At 45.9% G+C, this 26,975-nt stretch overlaps 3 protein-coding genes across 7 annotated transcripts in view; 1 reads left to right on the top strand and 2 right to left on the bottom strand.

The window, feature by feature from the left end:
• GRAMD1C (GRAM domain containing 1C) overlaps window positions 1-2,084 on the bottom strand; it is a 52,232-nt gene extending 50,148 nt beyond the window's left edge. For 2 of the 4 annotated variants that reach the window (XM_041463987.1, XM_041463988.1), the window contains exons 1-2: window positions 1,713-2,084; window positions 355-483 (exon numbers count right to left, since the gene is read on the bottom strand). In XM_041463987.1, coding sequence (XP_041319921.1) covers window positions 355-483; window positions 1,713-1,961 — 378 coding nt within the window. In that variant the 5' untranslated portion in view covers window positions 1,962-2,084. Of the gene's footprint in view, window positions 1-354; window positions 484-996; window positions 1,559-1,712 lie in introns of those variants that run through there. The other 2 variants (XM_041463989.1, XM_041463991.1) reach the window with 2 other exon arrangements.
• A 3,005-nt stretch (window positions 2,085-5,089) lies between these two features.
• LOC121351659 lies at window positions 5,090-12,203 on the top strand. Of its 2 annotated transcripts, none has more exons than XM_041463992.1 (4): window positions 5,090-5,267; window positions 8,911-9,354; window positions 10,931-11,072; window positions 12,106-12,203. In XM_041463992.1, the coding sequence occupies exons 1-4, from the start codon at window positions 5,174-5,176 to the stop codon at window positions 12,113-12,115; spliced, it is 690 nt and encodes a 229-aa protein (XP_041319926.1). In that variant the 5' UTR covers window positions 5,090-5,173; the 3' UTR covers window positions 12,116-12,203. The 2 variants fall into 2 exon arrangements, with proteins under 2 accessions (XP_041319926.1, XP_041319927.1); XM_041463993.1 differs by having other exon boundaries at window positions 8,911-9,270; window positions 12,106-12,192.
• Window positions 12,204-14,112: 1,909 nt separating this feature from the next.
• LOC121351592 (phospholipase A2-like) lies at window positions 14,113-25,535 on the bottom strand. The gene is made up of 4 exons (XM_041463871.1): window positions 25,367-25,535; window positions 22,151-22,316; window positions 17,346-17,452; window positions 14,113-14,352 (listed from the first exon to the last, which is right to left on the bottom strand). The coding sequence occupies exons 1-4, from the start codon at window positions 25,407-25,409 to the stop codon at window positions 14,189-14,191; spliced, it is 480 nt and encodes a 159-aa protein (XP_041319805.1). The 5' UTR covers window positions 25,410-25,535; the 3' UTR covers window positions 14,113-14,188.
• Between the last annotated feature and the right edge of the window lie 1,440 nt (window positions 25,536-26,975).

Raw genomic sequence — 26,975 nt, 5'->3', positions numbered from 1 at the left:
CAGAGCATCAAAAACCTCTTCTATAGGCATCAGAAACACTGGATGGGTTCATGCCGGGACCTGGGAGACAGGACTGGTCACAGAAGCCATGAGATCTGTCACTAACTTGATCTGAGACATCAGATAAACAACTTCATCCCCTCTCAGTCTCACCTTACACTTTAGTAAGCCAGTAATGATAAAATTACCTGCCTCACTACATGGGTGGAGAACACTTGACTAATTCATGACTACAAAGCAACTTGAGAACTGTGGATATAAAGCTTGTACATATACACACATATGTAAATTAAAACAGACATGTATTATATTTATAAATTAAAACCAAATTAGCAGAGAGCTCAATCACATTACCCAAAAGCTCCAGTCAGCACTCCAGCTATACTGAGCAGGACCCTGCATTTTCTCTGTGCATGAATTAAGAGTCTCCTCTGAATCAGCAAGTAGCTGGTTAATAAGACCATGATCCACTTCATGAACTTCCTGTGAACAAAGAAGTAAGGTATGTAATCCAGCAGTGGTGGAGAAAGGTGAAACAAGATGGTTAGTCCAAATAACAGCTGTATATTAAATGAAATCTGATATGGCAGCTTCACCAAGGTGAGTGGCATGGAAACACTTCCACTGACAGCTTTTTCATTGGTTTTATTTTGTTCCCCCTAGACTACACTATATTTAATTATATTTTACCTTTTTTATTAAAGTATTTTATTTCCAGTGCAGCCCCCCCAACTTGCATGTTGAAGCTGCACAGATACATAGAACTGAAACAATATCAACAAGACATCGGTGCTTAATGTGCAGCACGTCTCAGGAACCTGTGAGACCTTTCAGAACTTGAAAAAGGTCATACAGGTGTAGCATTTTTACCAGAGGACTGACATATTTTATTATAATACTGATATATCAAGTGTTTATACTTACAGTTAGTTACACTATAAACTGCACATAAATACAAACACTTCAAAGACAAATAATTTGACTTATATCACTTACTATTTAGATAATAAGCAGCACTGTTTTCTAATTCTGTAGCACTCTCCTTTGTTATCAGTATTCTTCACTTTGGAAGTCAGCTTTACTTTATGAAGGGAAACTGAGTCACAGAATGTCACTTGTGCCATCCCAGCCAGCAAACGGTACAAAACCAGCCCAGGGCCCTTAGCAGTAACCCCGCCGGTACTACCGGATCCGCCGGGATGAGGAAACGCTGGGTTTCTACTCCAAGCCAAGTCAGAACCGACACGGTGCCGGGCCACCCCCGCCCAGCGCTGCCCCGGGGCCGCGGCCCGGGCCGGGGACACACTGCGGAGGGGACAGCGGGGCGAGGCCAAGGCACAGACACTCGGGACTACGTGGTACGAGAGCAGAGCTGCCCCCGGGGGGCTTTTCCACGCCAACACCCGCACTCGCTGCAGCCTCCCCCAGCTCGCCGCTCCTCGCCACCACAGCGCCGGGCTCAGCGGCTGCCCGGCAACCCCGCGGCCGCCTCCCCTCCCTGCAGCCCGGACCCTCCCTGCGGGGGCCCCGCGGGGCTCTCGCCACCGCCCCCCTCACCGCGGCGCCCCGAGGGCCACCCTGCCCCCAGCCCCGCCTCGCCCCAAAACTTTCGGGGACGTAAGTGGGGACGGCGGAGCTTCCCAGCGCTGCCGGCGGGGCACGCCCGTGAGGCTGCCCCGAAAGGGAGCGGGGCTGCCGCCCCCCGCACCTACCTGGGCGGCTCGCCGCTGGCCCGGGGCCGGCGGCCGGGGGCAGGGAGCCCGCCGGAGGGGCGGGCGGGGAGCGCAGAGCTTACCATGGAGGGGGGCGAGGGCCGCGCGGCGCCCGCCAGCTGCCTGCGCGGGGCGCACGGCGGGGCCGCGGCCGCCATTTAAAGGGGCCGGCCGCGCCGCCGGCCCGCGGCGGGAGGAGGGTGCCAGGGGCGAGCGGCGCCGGTGCTCCCGAGGATGGGGAGCCGGCATCGGGGGCGGAGAGCGCCACGCTGCCTCCGGTGCCCTCCTTGTCCGGCCGCGGCAGCCCCTCTGCGGCTTCCGCAAGGGTTAACTGGGAAGCCTCCGCGCCGCTGGAAAGTTTAAGGGCTGTAGTAGGAAAAAACTCCCGGCGGCGGGAGGGGGGGGGGGGGGGGGGGGCGGTGTTCGCTGCCTCTTGCCCGAGGGAGAGCCCCCGCCCGCCGTGAGCGCAGCCCGTTAAACAGCGCCCGGGCAGCGAAACGGCTCCCAAATCCTGGGTTCGTGGGATTCGACGGAAAACACTACCGAGAGGCCGCTCCGGGGGAAATCCATAGGCGAGAGAGGGAAAGGCTGGCTGCGGGTCGAGCGGGGGATGAGATGGCATAAAGGAAGTCAGTGAGGGGGCTTTCATTCCAGGAAACACTGGGTCTCACGTTTGAAGCTGCTGGGCAGGGCCGAGTGGTTTGTGCCCCAAGCTCTGAGCACCCGGAGGGCTCCTCAAATCTGGGGACCCAAGCAGAGCCACGATGGCTCGCAGATTTGCATCCTCAGCTCACCTCATAGGAAAAAAGAAGAGCCCTATGAGGTGCAAAGAAATCACATTGCTAGGTAGTTGGCTGGTAGATGATGGATGGATGGATGGATGGATGGATGGATGGATGGATGGATGGATGGATATACGGATGGGTAAAGCAGCCTGTTGTGTCAATGCTACTTCCTTCTGTTCCCTTTCTCTCTACCTCTTCCCTGAGAAATGTATGGAGGCTCCCTTTGGACATCTCAGGGCGCTGTGATACCTGCTCACTGCTACATTAGAAACAGTGCCCAAAGTCCCCGTGGGTGACACCCCCTCCCAGCTGTTGGCCAAGACAGGACAGCACTAATGCAAGCAACTGCAAGTCTTCAAAATTTACAAGGGAGTGTAAAAAAATGTCTGGTTTGTTTCATTTTTGTTCCTTGCTTTCTTGGTTTGCACCTGAAACTTGAATTTGGGGGGCTTTTTTCAACAACACTCAGGGTACCGGTTTATTTTTCTTTTTGTTCAAAAACTGAATCGTGCTGGGTTATTCAAGTGGGAGAAGCTTCATGTTCAGCTACAGGCTGCCAGCAACACTAACCAACCTCCTCTGTATTCCCTGAGTTAAAAGCTGGCTGACCGGGCACTTCGGCTCAGGCATGACCTACTTAATGGAGGATTCACAAGAGAATTGCTAGTTCTGGATGACATGAACATAAATAGCATTTGCAGGAACAATGGTGGTATGTCCATCACAACACACTCGAAGGGGTTTTTTTTGAAGCACACCAAGTACTTGGGTTTAAATCAGTGTTTGGTTTGCCTTTGGTTCAGATCCGTCTTTGCACACTGACTCTTCTGACATGCAGTCACAATCGGCACTCTAAACCAGTAACTCAGTCCAAAATCCTCTTGATCTGCCAGGTGCCTTCGACTCTACTGGTTTCCCTCATCAAACTCTTCATTGTTTTTCACTCCTCTGACTTTTCCTTTCACGGATATTTTGGTTTTGCTCACTAACACTTTGGCAGTACTTCCTTCAGAAGACCCTCACAAACTTCCATCTTCCTTCTGAAGTGCTCTGTTGCTCTGCACTTGGTCCCAGTTCCCTTCCTAATATGATCCCTGCCTGGTAATCACAAGCCTTCCCACTGTCCCAAGCCATTTCAGAGAAGTATTTGTCTCCTAGGTTCTTTTAACCATACTCCCTCTAGCCCATCCTGCTTTCGCTGCTTCCACTGCTTTGGGATCTGCACACCAAAGCTAAAGTGACTCAAGGTCACTCCAGGAATGAGCTGTTCTTCTTGACATTGTTTGGTCAGCCAAGTTTTGTGAATCAATTATGGGTTCTTTTTGCTTTCAAATGCAAAGAAAAGCAGAAATACGCCTCTCTCAGCTGCATTGTGCTTTAAGAGTTATGGAATTGAGTCTTTACTGGGTACTCAAGCACAATTCCATTACCTGGAGAGTTTTGAAGATATGGAAGATTATTAGATAAAGTATGCCACAATCCCTAATCCTGCAGTTGAGGGAAGAGGTGTCAGCCAAATAGTGACAGCAGCCCGTGCTTGGTGCAGGCATAGCAGAGCTGGCAGGGCTGGGTGGTACAGGTGAGGCTTGGAGCTGCTGTAGCTCCTCTCACAGGGTCGTGCTCTGTGTGGTGTAGCCATGATATTATGAAAAATCCTTTGCTGGGATTTTTCCTCTCCTGAGAAGCTGAGGAGCCTCAGGAGAGAAATGTAAACAATTACTATCTGCTGCTGTGGAATGCAACAGGTGCATCTGTGATTGGTCCATGTGGATTGTTTTCCATTGATGACCAATCACAGCCACTTGTGCCAAGTCTGTGAGCAGTCACAGGATTTTGTTATTCTATTCTTCTCTTGTTGTAGCCTTCTGATCTCTCTGTTCTCTCTGTTCTTTAGTATAGTTTTAATGTAGCATTTTAATATAATATTTAACATAATAAATCAGCCTTCTGAAATGGAGTCAAGCCTCGTGTCTCCACACACAGAGAGCTCATCGCAACAGTGTGGGTCTTCTTTAAACAGAGACTCATTCAGAGCACACCTGCTGGTTTTGCAGATAGACTGCCCTCTCCAGCAGTTTCCCCCTCCATCCAAGTTGCATAGACAAGTTCTACTTAAATTGAGTTTAAGTAGTCAATTTTGATGAAAAACGGTTTGTTCTGCGATGAAAAAAAACCACTTTGTGGAATACACTTAACCTGTAAACACCATGTGCATATAGCCACAAAGATACTGAGTTCCTGAAGTTTCCTTTTGTGGTGCATTAGGGTGATAATGTGGTGCATTAGAGTCTGGCTGTTCAGAAAATTAAGCCAATGCTCTTTGTGTTCTCACCATCTCTAGGGAGGGGTTCAGCAGAAGAGAGGTCTCCTTTGGAGTATCTGGATATTCTATACTCAGCCCAAAGTTGTGGTTTGTACAAGCCAAAAGTGAAAAATAATGTATTATTTTCCCTCTGCTCTCAGAGCATTTTCAACACGTTCTCAGAGAGAGATCAGAACAGCCACTGGGGAAGTAGTTGTTGTCCCTTGCAACGTGGCTCTCATCCAGGGAGCAGGCAGAGCACTGTGAGCTCAAGGCTGTGGTAACTTTAGTAAGTGTGACATTCACTAGGCAAAATGTGAGGTGCTGTTGCTACAATACACACATAGTTTTTATCCGTACTACCAGAGGGAGAGATGGTGAGGCCATGTACTTCAGCAACCATGAGCCAGCACGTTGGGAAACTCTATAGATCTGCAGTCTCTTCATTCATCTTCTTGTTGGTGGTGGGTGAGTACTAAACCACCTTCCTTAATTAGAAGAAATATAGGTTGTTCTTGGAAGCTTGGCTTGAGAAGTTCTCTTTATTTTCAAAGTACGACTTTCAACTGAGGACTTCCTCAGGGTGCAGGGAAATTGTATTTAGTGTTGTGCATTGCATTAAAACATACTTTTCTCTTTAGATATATTCCTGTTTATCTAATGTAAATGTTCTGAAAGAGTGTATTTGCCTATCTTTTCCCAGATATCTCATCATTCCTAGAAGCTTAATTTCTATTTTGTTTCTCTGATATATTAGCCACCAGTTACTGTCACAAGGTAGTTATTCATATCTGTTTGTGAGAGCCAACCTCAGCCCAGGGCAAAAGTCATATAAATTAAAAGCAGCAATGTTCAGTCATTGGACACTTAATCAGAGATGTCTGGGAGCTGGATACAGCTTGTAAAGCACCTTCATAGCACCAGCATGGTATGAGTGTGAAGCTGAGATCTAAAGCAAACAAAACCATCTGAAAAACAGTTATTTCATCAGGAGAGGTTTTTTTGTGGTTTGGAAATTGAGCCCTATTTGCCCTCAACCCCTCCTCCAGCTACCGAGTGTGAATGCAGAAGAGGAACATGAAGTGGAAAGGCAGAATTCTGCACTGACCTCCACACACAGTTTTGGTTCCCCCATGCTGTTGGCAGCTGGCAGAAGAAGCTTGCAGGGCTGCTCAGATTTACTGCAGGCACCAAAGACTTAAGTGAGGCTCCAGCACAGGAAGAGAGTGCAGCTGTATTTTATTCTTTCCTTTTGTCACCCCAGCTCCTCTAGCCTGCCTGGCATATTTCTCACTTACAGGTCTGATATGGCCTTATATGGGGAAGTATCAACCTGCAGATTACATAAAGGGAAGGCTGAGGGCTTTAGTAGGTGCCCTATTAGTACTGCCCAATGTGGAGCGCATTGCCACATTGCAGGGAGTCCCTGAGAGCTTTCTCCCCTCGTGGCTGAAAACTGGATGTGAACTAAGGATTTCATATGACAATGACCTATTAGGTCATCTAATAGTTTGTCCAGGTCTAGACAAGATCATCCATGCTGTATTTCTCTGTACCCTGTGTAGCTCACGTGCTTTCACCACAAAGCCTTGCATTCCTCTCCGTGGGCTTGAGCCCCACAACCGGCATGACAAGGGAGCCACGCATCCCCCTGCTAATAAAGCAATTGACTTTAAAAGACCTTTGAAGAAGAGTCAGCAAAGCATTTGGCATGGTATGCTCCCTGATGCCAAAACGATAAGGGCATTGTGTAATTGAATATCTCTGAACTAATATGTTCCAGTTCTGCAACCTTAAAAAAGAAAAAGAAAGAGAAGAAAGGGAGAAAAATAGAGGCAGTGCTGTGACCTTCTCAGTGAAAACCCCCAAAGAGAGCTGGGACAAAACAAGACAGCCTATTCCTCTCCTGTTTTAATTTTCCTAATTAAGTTAATTATTTGTATTGAATAAAAGGTGTGGAAATAAAACAGATGACAAGGCCAGTTATTTCATGACAGGAGATGCGTATAAAGCTCACGATGAACAAAGGCAACATCAAAGCACATTGCTCCTACTCAGTTACATTCTCTATGCCACTGTCTGTGTAAAAAGTATATCTTTTGCATCACTAAAAGAAATAAAAATTACAGTTGTGTTACAGAGGTGCATATGGCAAGGCTGGAATCCTTGTAGCAAAGGAGAAATTTTGTGGCCATTCTTTGAAAACAAGGTAGCAGTAGCATACACTAGCTAAAGCAGCAGTTATCCAGTGGAGAAAATGGTTAATAAACTGAGATTTTAAAAGAGCACTCATTATGAAACTGCTCAAATTCATTCTAAATAACCAAATAAATCACTTCAGAATATTTTATGCACAAAAACTGTAATATGTCAAGCTTTGTCAGTTATTTCAATTATACTTTATATTTCCTCAAAGTATCTTGTCAAGATACTTCAGCTTTTATGGCTGCTGCCTCAATACGCATATCTAACTGGACAGGGAAGATCTGGATCTCAGATTTCCCCAAGAACTTCCAGTGGGCTCATTGGTAAGATTAGATATGAACAGAAGGATAATATCTCACCCGGTACCTTTAATAAGGACTACCAATTTTAAGTGGCCAGATTCAAAACTATGTTTGGGTACCTAATTCTCAGGCATCCAATTCCTATGGGTTGGTGCTCCAGTTCTAAGGCAAAAATTTTCAGTTTGAGGAAAAAGCACAGAGGCCAAACAGCTCGTAAGGTGTTTCACACGCTCTGTTGTTGCCTAGTTTCACAGCCAGTTTATAGTTCCTGTATTTTTCTATCCATGGGTTCTCTCTTGTTTCATATATGAAGTGTAAGCTCTATACCCCAGCCTTTTGTAAGGTGCCCAGAACAACAGGGCTGTGCTGGCAGACAGAAATCTTCTACTCCCATATGAGTCATAAATAATAATAACTATGAATACAACTGTGATTTTTGTGTACAAGCTTGCCTGGAGGGGCCGTTCAAATAACTCTCAAACTGATCATAAAGGGGTTTGGTTTTCCATTGCCTCGAGACATTTGTCCCTGAGCAGAGAGTGTCTATTGTCTTTGTGATGCTTTACCAGACCCACACGAGAGCATTCCACACTCTGTGGATGGCAATGAAAGATTCAAGACAATGGAAAATCAGGACCTTCACTCTGGAAGTGTCTGCAGTCCGCTCAAAGGGAGACTATTTCACTTGAAAATAAAACAACAGAGAAGCCTTTTCCAAAAATTGGTCTGAACTCTTTCTTGGCAAAAGCTTATTTTTATGTTTGCTTTCCCCTCTTTTTGAGACAGCAACTATTCCTCCTATTTTCTGTGCCCAGTCTTGTTTCCAGAAATGAGATCCACTCTCACTACTCTTAGCTCAAGGATATGATAGTCACCTGAGTACGAGAAGGCAGGTTGAAATGTCTGCTACAGGCACGTTCATGTTTTTGTAACAAAAGTTAGCTGGAGATGGTCCCTTCAAAGAGAACAGCTGTCACCCTCAGCTTCAGTATGGGCATAAGGCTGATGTCCTGTCCCCCAGACTGCTGATGGGATCTGCTAGGGGTTCAGTCTCTGGTAATGGAGATTCTTCCCATGATTTCATGATTTCCTGTCCTGTAACTGAAAGTGCATGCCAAAAATTTTAAGAATCGCATTAGATTTTGGAATGCAGGCAGTTGCATTAGATGCACACTTATTCACTGTCCTTGCCAAAATAGAACTGCCAGTGTATAACTGTACATGCATTTTTTGCTTTGCCTCAAAAGCAGTTGAGGCCCTGAGACTTTCCAGAGTGGGAAGAAAGGGGTTAGTGTTGCAGATGGAAATGGGACTGACTGGGCTCTAAATTCCACCCAAAGCCATTAGACAATGGCATTAATCTTCCTTTCTCTAGTATGGCAGTAGAAAGGAGCTGATATTGAGGAAAATACCTGTCTGTACACAAGAAGGAAGCAGGAATGTAAGCAGGAACTAGGAAGAAAATTCCTGTCATCATAACAGTGACTGCCCTCACGTGCTAATTCCAGGAGCCATTCTTTGTGTTGGTTAGAGGTCAGGAGCAGCAGGCACAGTGATCATCCTATCATCCTCAGCTGTCCTCTTCTCTCTCTTCCCTGGTACAGATGTAGGAGTTACTGGTGGAGGGGCAAACAAGGAGAATGCAGCAGCTGTGATTCATGTAACAGCACAGCCTTTGTTGTTGACACCTGAGCCTTGGAACCTTTTGGTGACTCAAACACCAGCCAAGGAGAAAGCCAAAGAGGGTGAAACTGTCGTGTTGAACTGTCATCTTAACAGTCCACAGCGTCCCTCCCTGACTGACCTGATGGTGAGGTGGTACAAAGAAGATGAAAAGGGGCAGATGGACCTGCTAGAAAAGAATGTGACCATCCTGCCAAATAACTCCAGGATCTTCATGAGTGGAGACTTGTCCCAAGGGGATGTTTCCCTGATTATCCTCAACGTGACAACCAGTGACCATGGTATTTATTTCTGTGAGGTTACACTTCCAGACGGGAAAATGGTGACAGGACATGGCACCAAGCTCAGGATCAGGAGGGCTCTGGGTAATACTTGGATTTAGTCACTTTTTTCCTCTTTGTTTTTCCTCCAAAGCTGGTCTGCACACTAGTAGAAAGAGAGAAGTTGGCCTGTTTGGCATCTGCAGTAAGGGCCTGGTGTCATGGAGTGTAATTGCTCTATAGCATTTCTCCTTATTTTTGTAAGGCCAGCTAAAATTCATTAGCTTGTCTCAATAAACAGTCACAGGTATTATTATAAGGAAGAGCATTTACACCACAAAAAGAAGGAATAATGTTATCCATAAAAATAAAGTCACTGCAAAGAATGAAACAGTCAGACAAGTTCCCCTTGTACTAAGAGCTCTGGCAGAACGCCCATGAGTGACAGGTGACAAGGTACCATCTCAAGGAACAGCTCTAGACCTCTTTTTTTTGAATGTTATTTCTCTCCAACCCACTAACTTGCATAGTCATTCCTTAACTCTGAATGACATGAGTAATCCCACAATAATCACGAGGATCATATGTAATATGATTGTTATATAATTTCTGATTAACTTCATTCACATTAAAGTAGCATTAGAAATTCCATGCTATGTTTTCTTAGCCTCACAGATAGACACTAGGCATACTAAGTAAAGAGGTAACTTGCTATGTCTGTAGCAGCTGGAAATGTCAAACTTTCCTTTTATGTAGGCTAAACAGATTTCAGTCCCAAAAAGTCAACACATTAGAAGGGTTATTATCTTATTATCTAATTAACAAAAATACCTCTTTCTGTGTCAAGAGTAAATTATGCAAGTGCCATTTTCCTCTTTATCATCACCAAAGCTTCTATCTCACCAAGATTCACTAAGCCTTTGGCTTTTGAGCCTGATTTACTAATTTTTATAACACTACTAAGTTTAAACTATAACACTAAAGCAAGCATACTGTGCCCCTCTGAAAGGGCTTTGCTTGTGGGTCTTGTTGACTTGATCTCATAGTCTCAGTAGCACAGGTTACTCTTGAAATGTCTGCACTCTGGCCAGCATAACTGCCTTTCTGTGTTCTTGAGATGATGAAATGTATAATTTCAGGACTATGCCATCTCTGTCATGCAACAGTCCCAGGAGCATCCAGTCAAAGAAAGGACTCCAGTGGAGCTGTCTCTGCTCTCTGGTGCTGTCTCCCTTGGAAGTCGATAGGCAGACCAATGGTTTTCCTGAAGTTGTCAGAATAATTTTTGTCCTTTCAAAAATATAGTATACAGGCCTGAGTCCCATTAATTCAAGCAGCAGCTTCTTTTGCCATCCCATAGTGTCTAGCTGTTGAGGGAGATCTCTGTGATGATGGGGCTGCCCTGTCTCTAAAGCAACAGACAGCATAGCAGCTTAGGAATGCTGCTTAGGAGTTCCTACACTGGATGAAATGTAGGAGTTCCTACAGGAATGAAAAAAATCAGCAGCTCTGTAGTGCAAGTCACTCTTCTGTGTAGAAGGGATTTCATGTCACACAAGACATCAGCATGATCATAGTAAGCAGCTTGCTCTGCAGCCACTGCAGAAAAGATGCTGGCTGCATTGCATATACTTGTCTGGAAAACATTTTACATCTCTCTCTACCTTCCTTTCTCTCCCAGGCTTGTTTGGCATAGAAGAATCCATTGGAACAATCATTGGGGTTGTGGCAGCTGGTATTGGAGGCACAGTGATTCTGATTGTTGTTTTAACCCCACAGCTGAGGAAGTGCATCCTCTGCATGAGACAGGAGTCTCACCAAAGGTACCTGTGTTTTAACTGAAAGACAAATTAGACATTTACTTACCTCTGGTCAGACATGGGATCTGATTGAGAAAACAAGCAGTGTGAAGGAAACTCTAACAGAACTGATTCTGTGTTCCATCACTTTTTCCAATATTTTTTGTTTATGTTGGGTAGAGCTTTACCAATGGGCCTAATGAGTTACCTATAAAGAGAATGATAGGATCTTCTTTAATTGCCACTTTGGACTAAGAGCTTTTCAGTGACATGCTGTCACTTCTTTTAACAAAGACCAAGGACTCATTCAGTTCTTTTATGTTTATAAAAGCATGTTTATACTGAAGGATGGTTCTTCCTCCTGCCAACTTCATGCTTCCATTTGTATTCTTGCAATGCTTGTGTACATAAAGCTGATGATGGCTTAGGTGTGTGAAGTGTGGTTTCTAAAGCCCTACTTCTATGAGATCAGCTGATAATGTTGGGAAAACCAGACATTTTCGCCACATATGAGCCAAGGAAATGCCCCAATAAGAGGCTGATGTACCCAAAAGCTCACCTACGTTTTTCTGTTCTGTCAATTGGTCCAATTTGTGGAGATTGACACTGCATTTTGAAACAAGTTTAGTTCCCTTTTTGAGCAACCCAAGATGTGGTATGCGTTTCAGAGCGAGCTCAGCTGACTTTTTGCATTCACTGGGGAGACGTGTGATTTGCACTTCTCCTGGCCCTCAAAAATCTTTCTCAGCGTGGTGAAAAAACCCCCTCCCCGAAGGGCTGAAGAAGAGTCGCTCCTGCAGTTCACTGGAGCGCTGCCGCCACCTGATGGACAGCGTGGCGGGGACAGGGACACGCCGGGAGCTCTGCCGCTCTCTCCGGGGAGGATCTGGCACTCCCTTCCATAGGCTGATGCTGCCCACACAGCATCATCCCTCTGCAAACGCTCTACATTAAGAGTTCACAACTTCTTCTTTTGCCAGAAAGCCTCGGAGGTGTTTATTGTGTTGTCCTGACTCTGTGTTGCTCACTCATTCTCTCTCCTTTCCTTCTTGCTCAGCATAACTTGATGTGCAGCATCACAGGAGTCGCTGGGATAAGCAAAACCTGCAGGTGGGACAACTTTTGATGCCCCATAAGCCAAAAAACGGAGTTCTAAACGGAATAAAAGCCTTTGTCTCTACATGTTGACTTTGGCATTTTTATTTTCATTAGCAAGCTTCTTTTTCCTGCAGCTTTGACAGCCACAGTGGCATATATACCATCTTCCTGCAGCAAGAAGCAAAGCAGCTTTTTGTGAATAAATTAATATTATCAATCACCTGCAAAAACTCCACTTAGTTTGGACTCTGATGAGGCACCCTGGGTCTCTCTGTGCCATTAGTTCTTATTTTATAGGTGCAGTTCAAAGTTTGCCAGCTGAGTTTCAGCAGAGACAGGAGCCCAGCCCTACCCAGGTGCTCCAGGTGCCCATGCAGTGCTAGCACCTACCCGAGGAAATCAAAAGCATTGCTTCTGGGGAGCAGGAGTGGCTCCCATCTTCTGTGCCTCCTGCCAAAGAGGCTCTTGTCCTGTTGGCTTGTCCAGCCTGAATGCTTGCAACGAACATGCAAAGAGGGCCCACTCATACATAGCTACTCCTGGCTGAAAGAATAGGATTTTGGTTTCTCTTGCCAGAAGGAAAAGTAGCCTTTGAATATAAGCCTCTAATACCCTTAAAAAAGAAGAAGGAGAGAGGAAAGATTTGCTTGACATGGCTGATGTTCTCCACAGCCACTGTTTCCTGCTGTGACAATGATTGATTCCCAGGCAGTCAGTGACTGGGGGACATGCCTGTGTAGGAGACCAGCTTCTATATGTATCAGAGAGCAGTGCATGAGCTCTGAAGCCTGTGGAGCAGTGAGAATATTCTTTTGCAAAGTGTGGGTATGCCTGCTAGTAAGCAGAAGCCAGAAATCCTTGCTGACCTTGCAAGTGCAATAGCCCAGTGTAACTCTGCTTACCCTTGAACACAGCTCAGAAGTGTCTCCAGTGCTGTGATGGAGGAGCATGAGGGATAAGACAACTGGGCTCTGAGAAACCAGGTCTGGTTAAAGATGTCCCTGCTCATTGCACAGGGATCGGAACTAAATGATCTTTAAAGGCTCCTTCCAACCCAAACTACCATATGAGTCTATGATAAAAAAAAAAAAAAAAAAGCACTATTTGTTGACAGGAGATGTGTTCCCACTGCACCACAGACCAAACCCTCTGTTTCTGCAAAAGAGATCTTGATCATGATTAGAGCAGGATCTTCCCTTTGCTTCATCATATATGTTACCTGTCACAGAATCACAGGCTGGGTAAGGTTGGAAGGGGCACAGTGGGTCTTCTGGTCCAACCTCACTGCTCAAGCAGGGTCATGCCACAGCACATGGCACAGGATTGTGTCCAGACAGGTCTGGAATATCACCAGTGAGGGAGACTCCACAACCTCTCTGAGCAACCTGTTCCAGTGCTTGATCACTGCACAGTAAAGAAGTTGTTCCTCCTGTTCAGGTAAAACTTCTTGTGCATCAGTTTCTACTCAATGCTTGGCACCACCGAGCACAGCCTGACATCTTCCCTTCAGTTATTCATAGACACTGATGAGGTCCCCTCTCAGTCATCTCTTCTCAAGGCTGAACAGACCCAGCTCCCTCAGCCTTTCCTCATAAGAGAGACACTGCAGAGCCTTAATCACTTTTGTCACCTGTTGTTTCTCCAGCAGGTGTCAGGGTAGTTAAAGTCCCCCAGGAGAACCAGGGCCTGTGACTGTGAGGCTGCTTCAGGCTGTCTGTAGAAGACCTCAAGCACTTTCTCCTGCTCAGGTGGCCTGTAGCGAACACCCACAACAGTGTTACCTCTATTTGTCTGCCCTTTTTTCCTAACCCATGAGATCTTGACTTGCTTGTTGTCCACCCAAAGGCAGAGCTCAATACATTCCAAGTGCTCTCTCACAGAGAGGGAAAATCCACCACCGCACCTTTCTGGTCTGTCTCTCCTAACCATAAATCCTGGATTGATAGAAATTCTCTCACACCATTGCTACATCTGGAAAATCAGGAAAAATTTTATTCCACTGCCTTCAAGTTCAAATTGTTTGAATAAAGGTCCTAAAAAGACTATTCCGGCCCCCCATATCTGACATGGCAGGTGGGATGAGTCTGTCCACATAAAAAGTCTGGCCAGAGGATGAAGTGAGGATTGTATGGGGCTGCTCCCCAGCACTTGGCTGCTTCTTGGTCACACAGGCACACCATTTTTTCACATCGGTCTGTCAGGTTATCTGCAAAAGAAAATGTGAGCTGAAGATGAGAGATTCTGTATCAAAGGCAAGATACAGTTTTAGGAGAAAAAATTCCCTAAAAAACCAGCCCTTAGGGATCAAAGGCTGTGGCAGCAGGATCGACTTGTTGTGCTGTGAGTGGATTTGACCCTCCCTTGCCCTCTCTGTCAACAGGTCTGACCTTGACTGTGACAAAGAGCATCAGAAATTAGCAGCTAAATGTAGATTGGCAAAGCTTATAAAAATCTGTTCAGCACAGAGCACTCCCTGCTTCTAGAACTGTGTGAATTGTGAGGGTTTAATTCAGTAGTCAAAGCTAAAAAGGAAAATTATTTAGCCTTAGCCTGAGGTAAAAATATTCCACTGTTCCTCAGGTGGTGAATTTCCTTCTAACTCCTCCCTCTGCAAAACAGACTGATTTCAAAAGAAATAAAAGCTACTTTGAAAGAAGGAGCCTCCCAGAGGGATGTTGACAAACCTGAGGGTGTCAGAGGACCCACCAGGCACCCTTCACACTTGCTGCATTAGTTGCTGCTGTCTCACAGCAGAGGAGCCAAGGAGCTTTGCAGCAGGGCCAGGTACCTGATTTTGATGAGCTAGCAGCTAACAAAGTGATCAAAGTCATACATGGAAATATACAGAATGCAAATATGTGACTGCATGACCATAAATAACATCAAAGCCACTAGCTTAGAAGGCTACCTTGCAAATGACTGAGTTTGGGTTAATGAACCTCATCCCACCTATAAGAGGTTTAAAGGCAGTTGTTGGGTTAATATTATTTTAAGGCACAATGCCTTGCTTATTTGAGGCTGCTACCATGGGTTACCTAACAGCCACAAAACTCTGCAGTAGGCAAAGTTTAATGTGCCAGTGCACATGGGCTTCACTCCAAAACCAATTGGAATAAGTATAGGAATTTTTTCAGATTTCACTGGACTTTGATGGATCAACCCTGTATCTGGAAAAATAAGAAAAGCCCTAGTTTCCTAAGCTGTTTGGAATAATCACATATTTACTGCTAAAAGTGTTTTAAGGGTCAGTGAGGACCTACGGACACATTTTTCTTAGCTACCAGTCTTGCCTGATACTCTCCTTGCCCCTTTGTTCCTTGAGCTCTTCCTATGCTGGGCCAGCAACTGTTCATCAAATGTGAGTACAAAAGTCTGGCTTTGTAACATTCATTCAAGAGGAATGATATTTTTGACCAGATCCCACAACTAACAGCCTTTTCTATGTTCCAGATATCTATTGAATGGAATTTGTCTACAGGTGATGGCATATCTAGACTGAAGAATATGGTTTTGCCAGTTTTTTTTTTCATTCCACGAACAAAACTACATAATGGTAGCAAAAAGAGAAGAAATACCAAGTAAAATGAGTTTCTGCTTCTTTTACATGAAAATGTCTGTATTTATGTTATAGTGTCAGACAACAGGCATCTAATTCCTGTTGCATTGAAATGACAGTGCAAACAGTTCTGCTTCTAACACTTCTGGACATCACCACCCTGAGCTCAGCAAGCATGCCTGGAAATTTAATACTTCATCTCTCTTGTTTGAATGGAATCAGACATTACACCTTCACATCGCATTAAGACCTGCTATGCTATACTGTAGCCTGGGGTAGGAAATTTGCCTTCAAAACACATTTCTATTGTTCCTCCTCACCAGGGATATCAGGGGGAGTGTAGCCTGCTGAGGGCTTGTGGAGAATAGTTGGTGGATGCACCAGGTCTAGCCTGGACATCAGTTAAGGAATCAATGAAATTTGTTTAACTTATGCTTGTTGGCCAAGTTAGAGCAACTGCATCCTGCTGCACTCCTATGTCCACCCCCATGGACTGAATGATACATCTCATATCTGCAACTTGGATTGTTCCTTCACAGCAAAGAGAAACAGGACTTTTTCCCTGTAAAATGACTAGCAGAAAATATCAGTCAGCTATGGAAATATGACAGGAGGGAGAACAGTTGTACATTAAAGCGACACATTTCTTTGCCAGGACTTTGTATTTACTAGATTGTTCTGGAACTTGGAAAAAAGCAACTGCAGAGGTGCTGTGTCCCATCCACTATCTGCTGGCAGATCTTCAGCTGCTGGTGAGGCTGAGGATTGCACCAGTAAAATATGGTTTTCTGATAAGGTAGAAATAGTATTTTAATGTTCTAGCAAGTAACTTTAATGATTATGGGGATAAGTTTTACTCTCACAATTTCTTTTCAAACTTTCAAAGTCTTCTACAATGGATTTTACAACCAGGAGCTTTCTGGAGACTTGGAAAAACAAATGACAAAATCTAAGACTCAAGTCATCTGGTGTATGTCAAAACAAACTGTGCGAGACACTGACGGGCTGTGACTGTGCAATTCAAACCTTCTTGACTGGGTACCAGCTGTAGAGCTGAGCACAGCTCACACTTGCTGTCTGCCTGAAGCACTCGAGAGCATTTGATTCTGCATGGTTCTAAATCCCTGCTGGAACCCCAAGACTTCAGGCTGGAGCCCACATGGGGCAGCGGTCCTATTTAACCTTTCTTGCAGCCATCCAATAGCAGTGCTTAAGGGTAGTAAAAAAGTGGACAGTCCTGCTGGAGAGAGGGCCAGAACTGCAATGGAAAAAGCACCCCTGAAGACCCACAGCTGTAGGAAGAGGCTTAATGCCAGTCAGCAGGAAGTCTCCAGAGAGTCATCTGCATCCCTGCCAAACAAAGATGGCTTGTGGGCTCCATGGCCCCCAGTCCTGCTCTTCAGCCTGGGTGGATCTCAGTTTACCTGGAATGGGTTGTGCTGGTGCTCCAATTTTCCTCCCAGCTCCTGGCGAGGAACAGGCAGGGAGTTGGACATTGCCTAAAGCAGTTTTGAAACCAGTTTGGCAAACACAAACCTGCCTCTGGGGCCCCCAAAGCTCTTTGTTCAGCCTGCTGCCTGCAGAGGAGGGAGGCAAGAAGGGAGGGAGGGAAACCCAAGCGACAGGAGCCCGCCTTTCCTTACCGCACCGCACGGTGTTCTGCTCACACACCCACTGGTAGCGCTGCACCTTGGGGATGCAGCCTTCCTTCTCTGCTGTGTCATAGCAGCAGTCATGCCTGTGGCAGCACCTGGGAGACAGAAAAAGAGAGAGTATGGGTGTCCTCCTGCATCCTGCCTGTTGGCACAGACTCCAGGGCTGCTTTGCTCACACACAGCTCACGACAGCAATGTTCACCCCAGCCTGTCAGTAAATCACCTGTTGATGATGCAAGGATCCTCCTGCCATCTCTGGGAAAGCTCGCTTTTCTCAGGAGCTCATTAATGCCATATTTGCTCCCATGACCACTGTGCTTCTTCCTCTGAGCTTTTGACCTCATGAAAGCATGTGTGGTCAAGACATGGTAATCTGGCTGAAAAGGAGCAGAAGTGTTCCGACAAATTGTGCTATTGTGGCTCACTGGCTTAGGCTTAGACCCATCCCAAAACTTGGAATTGGGATGTTTCTTGCCTTCCTCAGTGTCACCAAGAAGCTTAGTCTCTTCAGTTCACCTGCCATGTGCTCCTTGGCCCATAAAGGTTCTGAGGGCAGGCTACAAATGAATCAGTCTTAATGGTGAAATTCATATGAGTTAATTTAAGAAACTTAAAATCCATCTACATCTAAGGCATTCACCTATCTTCCCTCTATGCACATCTGCACCACAGTGTAGCAGCACGTGGCGACAGTGACTAGTAGATCGTGTCTCCACGGCAGGGGAAACAAACGAGACAAGTCTCCAGCACAGGAGTCCCTTTTATTTCCCCCTGCCATCCCGTGCCGGGGGAGGGGGGCAGGAGGTGGAGGGCTGGGAGCCCGAGCACAGCCCCAGAGAGCTGAGAGCAGAGAGAGCAAGCAGAGTAGGGGCCGGGGTTTTTTCAGGTGTCCCATGGGAGGAGTCTTAATATCAGATTACAGCCTCCTCAGAACAGGAAAGCTGCACACCACAGTTCACATTTCATGCTGCAGAGATCTAATACAGAGTGAAAAGCATCAGATTTGAAAAGTGCAGTTGTGTTCCACTGACCATAGAGGGAATGAGGATGAATAGCTCAGCTGATGACATCTGTCCTATGGACTAGTCAATGAGATCATTCTCACTGTCAATTACTTCTGAATTTATGGAAAACTTGACCTCACTTGAATGTTATTCTTGTAGTTTAGGAATTCAAATTCCACCAAGAAAAGATTCAGCACTTAGAGATGTTCTCTGCTGAATAACAAAGGTTGTTTCAGCAAGGATGCAAGGTCGGAGGCTGGAGCCAGAGAGCAGTGATCTCCTGTATTTTCAGAAGATATCCCTGCAAGATCACTGTGACTCTACAGAGAAACCACTCTATTAACTGGGAAAAATCGAGGCAGGCTGATTTCATATTAAAAACCCTGAAGCTGCAGCAAAGTCTAAATCCATCCTCAGGGGAATGATAGGTAGCAGAGCAGGCCCATCACCAGTGTCTTATATATGGGACACTGAGCATCAGAGGCTGTGGTGAAGGGGAGTGCCAGCTATAGAAACCAAAGATTTGTGAGGTCTGGGGAGTGAGTCAGTAGCCAAATTGGTAAAGTTGGTGTCAGTGATGGGGGAGCATGGGGAAGAAAAACAATATGAAGATACATGAGCAAAGGGAGATGTTAGGACCCTCTGTGCCAAGGGAAAGAAATTGCCCTTTATGAAGAGCCAGAGGGAACAAAGAGAAAGAGAGGTGGGAGAAATGAGGACTGATATTGTAGGGGGCAAAATATGTTCTCTGAATCAGTCAAGGACAAGCAAATGAGCACTGAATTTGCACAAGCAAATGGTGTTCTAGCTAGCTGTGAGGAGGACTCGCTGCTCATTATCTGGCTTGGCAAAACCAGGGGAAGTTGCATGAACTCTGCAGAGCACAGGATTTGGGGCACAATTCTGCATCTCCTTACAGCAGTTCCTCCTGATGTTCTGCTCCTTACAGCAGTTCCTCACAGCTGCAGCAAGGTGACAGATAGCTTATTCCAACGCAAAACAAGAATTTTACAGACATCTGAAAGAACTGTCAAGGAATGAAGACTAAGGAATGCTATTGTTGTCCTTTGCCACCTTCAGACGGTCCCCTCCCGTATGGAAATGCCCTTTGCTGCACCTGGGATAGAGTGGTGCTAAGTTTTTAATGACCTGCTAACATTCGGTCACATCAACACAAACAGAGGCAGCCAACGCCATGGCAGAGCACTGGTCACCAGCGATGGCAAACAAACGCAGCTGTGTCACCTGGCTAGTCAACAACCTGCTCATCTCGGCTGGGCTACGAGACAGCCCTGAAGGCTACAGACAGCTCCGGCTATTCCGCAGGGAGCAGCTGGCCAGACCCCTGCTGTTGAGCAAATGCCAATAAGGTAAGAATTTGTCACGTTGTGTTTGTCACATCAACGGCACCCTCATTGCTGTGTGGCTTTTCCTTTTGCTTTAACCTTGCGACAGAGGAGAAATCTTACTCTTCCCTACGAGTTGGCCAGGATTTAACAGTTGGATGCAATGATCTTAGAGATCTTTTCCAGCCTTAACGATCCTGTGACTTAGATGAGTCAAAGATGCACCCTGCCTTTCATGGTGTTTCCAGGGAAGTGCTGAGCACCCTTAGCTTCTACTTTACAACATAGGTGCTGCAGCAATCCAGGGGAACAGAAGGAAGAAGGAGAAACAAATCGAATGCCTCTGTGTGGAAGAAATGTCATTATGCCTTGAAGTGACGGAACAGTGAAAGTAGAACAAAAGGGAAAAGGTAATTACTGACAACACCACATCAAAGTCAGTATGTGGAATAAACCTTATAAAAGGATTACCCACTCAATGACTTTTTCTTCTTTTTCACATAAAAGAGAGGCGCTTAGAAGCACTCTAGCCCTGTCTAGACAGATTGACTGAATTACACACGAGAAAATTACTCCTTTTGTAAGGGTCTCTGTAACAAACCTGGAAGGTCAAGGAGGTGAATAATTTTCAACGGTATCTGTCACTCACAGCCAGTAGTTTTGCCACTCTTTCTTTTTTAGAATGACAAATATGGAGAATAATGAGGTCACTTTGACAGGTGTAGGGTACTCAACCACACTGATCATTGCAGTAGTTCTTAGTAACAGATATCAATATTTCTCTAGCAAACAGAAAATAGAATTTTTTAGGCCTAAATCTAGTGTGGCATTGCTGATTCTTCCTAGCTAAGAACCTAAATAAAACTTTTAAGTTTTTCTACAGCAGTCAAGCATTGCAGCTAAGGAATAATAATGAACGTACTTAGAGGATCAAGCTTCCCTTTTACAAACTATCTGATATTTTGAGGCATTTTCACTCGCAAAGTCTCATTTTCTGCCTTTAGGATAAAATCCTAAAATACTCCATGCAATTTAAACAACAGCAGAAACACTGGCTGGTGATCACGTGGCCATATTTTACTCTCTTTTTCAGGAGTGATGACTACTTGCATCTCCCAGGGTTACATAAATTTGGATGTCACTCAGCCTCTATGGAAAATAGCTACTCAGCCCTTCAATAAAAGCAGGGCTCCAAATTAGTGAAGTCATGTTTTACTTTCAAGGCTTTATTATGAAATTACTGTCAAGGCTTTGTTTGTTAAAGGATAACAAAAATAATTAAACACCTTACATACACTGCTGTAGATAAGCACTGTGAGAAGCAGGTCAAGAGATATTTCTGCAGCTACTTATCATTTGTGAGGCCCATATTGACTGTTTCATAGATGAAATATTTCACAGACAAATAAAGGGTTATGATGAGAGGGCTTTGGGAGTGAAACATCTCACTGCATTAATGAAGACAGCTCCATTATTCTTAAGGGACGGACAACTTCTCATTCATGCCCACAGAAATCTTTAACTTTGACATCTTTTCTTCCTTCACTCCCCCCCGTCCCTTTTTTCTGTCATTATAATTCAGCAAAATCTGATTTTGTAGCAACCTGCAATGTCTCCAGTAGCAAGGCATTCTGGAAAGCTCAGTTTCCTTCCCAGTGAGCTGCAGACTACCTTCACCCCTGCTAAAAGCAGAGCTTGCTTACTAGTAGCACCTGGTCTGTTGACTGTAGATAGACTTGTGTGCTTTGACTTTGCAATCTTGCCAGGTTTGAAATATCAAATATCAGGCTCCGAGCAACAAGAATCCACTATCCTCAGTTTTACTCTCATTTACTCTCTTTATGCTCATTGCACAGTACAGGAAAGAAACCTTTGATTGCATGCAATACCTCCAACACCTGTTGGGAATAAAAAGGCCAACATCTTCCCTACTAACAAAGAAAAGGGGCAATAATACCATGCTCTCCCTTATTGTTCTGCCTCGATTCAGTGGGAACTAACAGCCGATGAAGGCAACAGGTTTGATTACTCCTTGCAACGATATGGATTTCTTCAAGAGGATAAACAGTGATATTTCCATCACTTCCATTTTAAGGACCTAGGTGAAATAAACCTCCAGATACCTTGGAATACACTCCTTTCATCAGGCAGGGTGTGCTATCTATGAAAAAACAAACAGCTATTTCAAAAAATTACATCCTGGTTTCTCCTTTGCCCTCTACCCTACATATTGTACAAAGTCCTAGGAGCTTTGGTGTCATCCAGAAGGAGGTTAAATCCCAAGTGATAGTGGGGGTTTGGGAGTGATTACCCATGTATGTTCATATATACTAAATTCCCTGCCCACAGGGCAGCCAATGAGTCAGTGAGTCACAGTAGCACAAACAGAGAAAAGTAGGGAGATCTGCACTTCTTCTGGACACATGGCTGAGGTTTCTCTTACCAGTCTGTTTTATCTTTAGGCCAGCCTCGTCCTCCCAGTCCACAGTAGCATCCATAGCCAATATACGCCAAGGGAGACCGTCCTGTGCCACACGTTATGGCTCCAGCCAGTTCAATGATTCCTCGAGTGTGCAGTGAATGGGACTTTCCCAGAGCACCTTTCCAAACTGCAAAGACAGGACATGGTTACACACAAGGATTAAACAAGCCTGCTACTGATTCTCCTACAGTCCTTAAAGGGAGATGGCTTTGATTTTGACTGGTTGGCTGGGTGCTGCCCTGACAGTCTAACTAGTCATGACATTCAGCTGGCCAAAGGTACTCTGCAGGGAGCTTTGCCTGTGTCTGGGATAATCAAAAGGTGCTTGCAGAAGTGCCCAAGCATGCTATTTCTTCCACAGGAGTTCAATTCAAGCAGGACTTACTAGTTCTGGTGTGCTAGTGTGTGATTGCAGCTGTGTTGCACCCAGGAGCAGTGTGTGTGGTCTTGCTCATCACGGAGCCCAAGCTATGCCAGCACCATGGAGGGCCACCTGGGCTTCGCTGCACTCCAGAGCTCCCAAACCTGGGACACTTTTCCAGCTATGCTATGGTCCTGACTGGGACATGAAGCAGCAGAAAGAAATGAAGTTTCTATGTTGCTCAAGATTTCTTACGATATCCAAGTTTCCCTATTATTCAGGATCTTTTAACCCATTTTCCAGGTGGCAAAACATACTGATAGTCCTACTAATCTGCATAGACAGCTACATGGCCCTGAGCCTATAGAGTCATACTTTGTCAAGGACAAAGTGCCTCCATTAGCCAAGATGTGTGTATAGCTGCTTTCTCTTGAGACTCTGGAAGTGCTGGCAACACTTGTGTCCGCTTCTGTTATTATGTTCCACCTAAGTCGTAACAGGTGGACCACACTAATTTGGGGAAAGAAGAAGAAACAAGCTTTGTGTCAGCTGGAGTGTGTGGATGGCCACCCAAACCAGTCTGGAGATTTTTGAGTTACAAGTCTTTCAAACAGTCTCGTGATTGTGCATGTTAATTTGGATCTTTTTTAGAAGCCACAGGCTCATTCTTGCAGTAACTGTTGTGGAAACCAAGAGTGCCCTGCCCTTAATACTCAAATCACTGTGATGCTCAGTAGCCAACACTGCTGCTTATCATACTGTAGTGATAAATAGGAGCATGGATTTACTGTGAAGGACCAAATGCACTTTGCACTGCTCTATCAGTAGGATAAAAATCCTGAGCCCAAAAGCCTGACCCATCTGCTCATCCCATCCATGCACAGCTGCTCCAAAATCAAACGGGGGCTTTCCAGCATGCTTGGATGGAGAGGGAGGTGACTCCTGGGAGCTGAGAACTGGCCACTGACGTTGCTTTGCCATTTGCCACCTGCTCCTGGCTATTGCAGCACGCTTGACCTCTTCAAAGTGTTGTGCAAACACGGGCTAATCCCCTAAACCACCCAAGGACTCAATACTATTATTAAAACAGTTGCTTTCCTTTTAAAACCTAGCCTCTAATCCCCCTGCTTGGGCCTCTTCCCGCATCTCCTGGGCTAGCTTGCCCTCCGAGCCCAATCCAAATGCCAGCGAAGACAAGGAGGGTCTCTCCCCATGAAGGACAAGGCAGGGCTTTGCTCCCTCTCCCAGCCTGACCTCCCAGCTGGAGTGGGTGCCACCATTTTCACCCCAGGGATCCACACCTCAGGCTGTCACAGCACAGCCTCAGTCTGCTTCCTGGGGCATTCCTCGGGTATTAAATGCACATTCCTGAAAAAGTAAGCGGCTGCTCACCTAAACACTACTTGAGTGTTCAGGTTTCATGCTAAAAACACATTGGATGGGTTTTATTGAGAACTAAAGAGACCACTTATATTCCTTGTCTAAACAGCAAGGCTCCAGAGTTAGAAGGGGGCTTAGCTCTCAGGGGAAATCACAAGTAGTGAGCTGCTTTGGATTTGGGGATATAAATCAAGCTTTTTCAACCTGTTGCAGTTTGCAGACCCTGAAAATATTCCAGTGGAGACAAAAACTTCTTTGTAGGAATCCCAGCCTTCTGACAAACGGCTTGAATTTTTTTTTTTAGCTGTCTTTCACTGGCCTCTTAAGCCAGGACTGCTGGGCTTGGCGTGTTGGCCACTGGCTGAAAATGGTTGAGGCTGCTGTAAAGTAACTGTACCTCACTCAGAAGAAGAAAGGCCATTCTTCTTTTGGGGATATCTCTGGAGATCAAGGAACTGTAATTACAGTGCAGAGTTGCTATGAAAGTGGAGAGAATGCCCCAAAGGAAATTGAGTCCAAAAGACTCAATTAGTGTGCTTAGGGCTGTGTCTTCTGCAAGAGGCATCCAGGCAGCCTCTGATGTTCCTGTTCTTTGAAAGCTGTCTGGGTTTTGAGCCAGCAGTGTGCTGCTGCAGCTGAGAGGTCAGCCCCAGCAAGTACATTTTTAATATTCAGGAGCACAGCTAATAACTTGACCAAGAACTGAAATTGCTTTCTCTACGTTAGGCAGCCAAGCCCACACAGCCAGGAAAGCCTTGAAAAAGTCTGAGTCTCCACAGCAGCCTGCTCCTAGCCAAATGTCCCCTTAGCAGCATGTCCAATAATTAGTTAAACTAATAATGGACCACCTTAGAGAAGAACATACCTGCAGAGAGGTGAGCAGAGGTGAATCTGACAACTTAGTACTATTTCCTGCTTAAACTGGCAGGCTTTGCTGTTAAGGAAGGCAGAGGGCTGTTTTTTTCTTTTAAAACTCTACTGCAGGTGTAACCTCAGACATGCAAGTTTAGTGTTTTGTTGCCTTTTTCTGTAGGAGCTTTATGTTAGCAGCCATTTATGGCTTTTATAAACCGAATTTTAAAAAATTATTTTCAATTCAGATGCATTAAAAACTGCTCACTCCATGGACACCGGTATAAAAAGAAGGTATTTCTATGAAACACAGACATTAAAAACTCTGTAGCAGAAAACTATTAAAAAATAAAAAGGCCTGTGTTTATATAGTTTATGTAAACCATAGCTGGGGCTGGGAAGTGAGGCAGGCAGGCAGCTCACTTCCACAGTCCCCTCACTGTAAAGCTGAGGATTGTCTGGTGACGCTTTTTTCCCTCCCTTGGCCACATCACACGGAGGTCCTGGCGCGAAGCACGCAAAGCTGATGGCACAGGGAGAGGCTGTCCCCTGGCAGGGCAGAGGGACCGAGGGGTGCTACTCACCTGCCTGAAGCAGCACCAGAACCAGCAGCAGGCGGGGGCCCATGGGCAGATCTCTCCCAAGCTCGGGTACTTCGGGTATCAGCTGCCGGCGCTCCGGCCGTCCTCGCCGTGCTGCCAAGCGAGCCGAGGTGTGGCTGCGCTAAACAACCCTGCCGGGCTGCTGCCCCAGGCTTTATATACACATGGCTCTGCGCCCGTCCGAAGTGGAACACCCTCTCCTGCGATGCCCCCGGGCCCCAGCGCGGTCCGGTCCGGCCCCGCAGGGCTCCTCGCCGCGGGAGGAGAGGGCGAGGGCTGGCTCTGTTTGCCCAGCATCGCCTTTGCGAGGGAGGGGCTGCTGCCAGGGCATTAGGCTGGTAGGCTCTGGGACAGCCCGAGACCCAGGCACTAAGCCGGGCTCCTTCTTTAAGCTGTTTGCTTACAGACCCTGGTTAACCTCTGAGAAGCTGCGGCAAAGTGAAGCCTTCAGCCGGGCTTTCTGTGGCTTGGGCTCGCGGCTGTGGCATTCCCTTGGCAAGGATTTTCTCCTTTTATAGATCACTTCCCAGGGTATTTTTTTATAAATTATTTTATTTTAAGACTGATTATTTTCAGTTTAAAAAAGAAAAGACAAAACTATAAAAATCTAACAGAAAGAATACTGTTAAATGTGTGTACCTAACTATAAACTGACCAAAAGAGCTAATTCGGCCCCACTCTGAGGGATAAATACCCTCTTGGCCTGTTGCTGCACCTAACTAACACCAATAGATTTCTTGACACATACTGAGACCAGCAGTTGGGTCCAGCCTGCTGGTCACAGCAGGCAGCCAAATCCAGAGGTGGCCTCCCTGTCACACAGCCTCTGCCTGTATGAGGTCACAGGCAATGTGGGCAGGAGGAATGGCCACAGTTATTTTGTCTTTGGGCTTGGAACAGCTTTAAAACTCCTGCCTTCCTTGGTACGGCAACCACTTGACTTGCTGGGTCTGAGCATCTGCCCCTTCCCTGGTGTGGGCAGGGTGGGCTGCTCTGCTGGAGTGGAAGAGGAGGGGAAAGGGGCTGCTTGCCCTTTCTTGTGCACAGCCCAGGACTATCATAGCAGCAGCCCCTTGCCCGAGTTCCCCATGCTAGAGCTTCTGTGCTTCCCTTCTGAATGGCATGGGATTAAATATTTGCTTGCTACACATTGGTAGTCGAATCAAAGGTCATCAGCAAGTTGTATATGTGGCTCCCTTCTGCTGAGGCCTGCCCCAGTGCAGCTGCTGTCACTCTTTGCCAAGCAAGTTTTCAAGATACAGTACATCCTGGGAGATGCCCTGTGGTACAAGGCAAACAAGACAGCAGGACTGAGTAAATCTCATTACAATTACCAGCCTGAAATTTCCTGTCCACCACCACCCCAGTGATGGGCCATGTGCTGGCAGTAGGACAGGAAGAAGGACAACTTGAGCACAACACTCACCCAGCTGCTCCCTGCCCTGCACTACCTCAGAGGGGCTCAGGAGAAGCTGGCAAAACTTCTGCCCTTGGAAACCCCCTTCAGTAATTATTCATTTATTCAAGTCATAATGCCAAATCACATAGAGTCATAGAATCATAGAATGGTTTGGGTTGGGAGGGACCTTAA

The sequence above is a fragment of the Pyrgilauda ruficollis genome, unplaced genomic scaffold, assembly GCF_017590135.1.
Source record: "Pyrgilauda ruficollis isolate IOZ18807 unplaced genomic scaffold, ASM1759013v1 scaffold17, whole genome shotgun sequence".
NCBI classification, from domain to species: domain Eukaryota; kingdom Metazoa; phylum Chordata; class Aves; order Passeriformes; family Passeridae; genus Pyrgilauda; species Pyrgilauda ruficollis.
This window is presented reverse-complemented; position numbering and strand designations above follow the sequence as displayed.

Excerpts from the sequence above, each read along its gene's own strand:
- LOC121351659 (XM_041463992.1), top strand. The coding sequence starts at position 5,174 with ATGGTGAGGCCATGTACTTCAGCAACCATGAGCCAGCACGTTGGGAAA. Across the intron at positions 5,268-8,910 it reads CATCTTCTTGTTGGTGGTGG|ATGTAGGAGTTACTGGTGGA; the intron begins GTGAGTACTAAA and ends TCCCTGGTACAG. Across the intron at positions 9,355-10,930 it reads CAGGATCAGGAGGGCTCTGG|GCTTGTTTGGCATAGAAGAA; the intron begins GTAATACTTGGA and ends TTTCTCTCCCAG.
- LOC121351592 (XM_041463871.1), bottom strand. The coding sequence starts at position 25,409 with ATGGGCCCCCGCCTGCTGCTGGTTCTGGTGCTGCTTCAGGCAG. Across the intron at positions 17,453-22,150 it reads CCTAAAGATAAAACAGACTG|GTGCTGCCACAGGCATGACT; the intron begins GTAAGAGAAACC and ends TCTGTCTCCCAG. Across the intron at positions 14,353-17,345 it reads GCAGAACACCGTGCGGTGCG|ATAACCTGACAGACCGATGT; the intron begins GTAAGGAAAGGC and ends TTTCTTTTGCAG.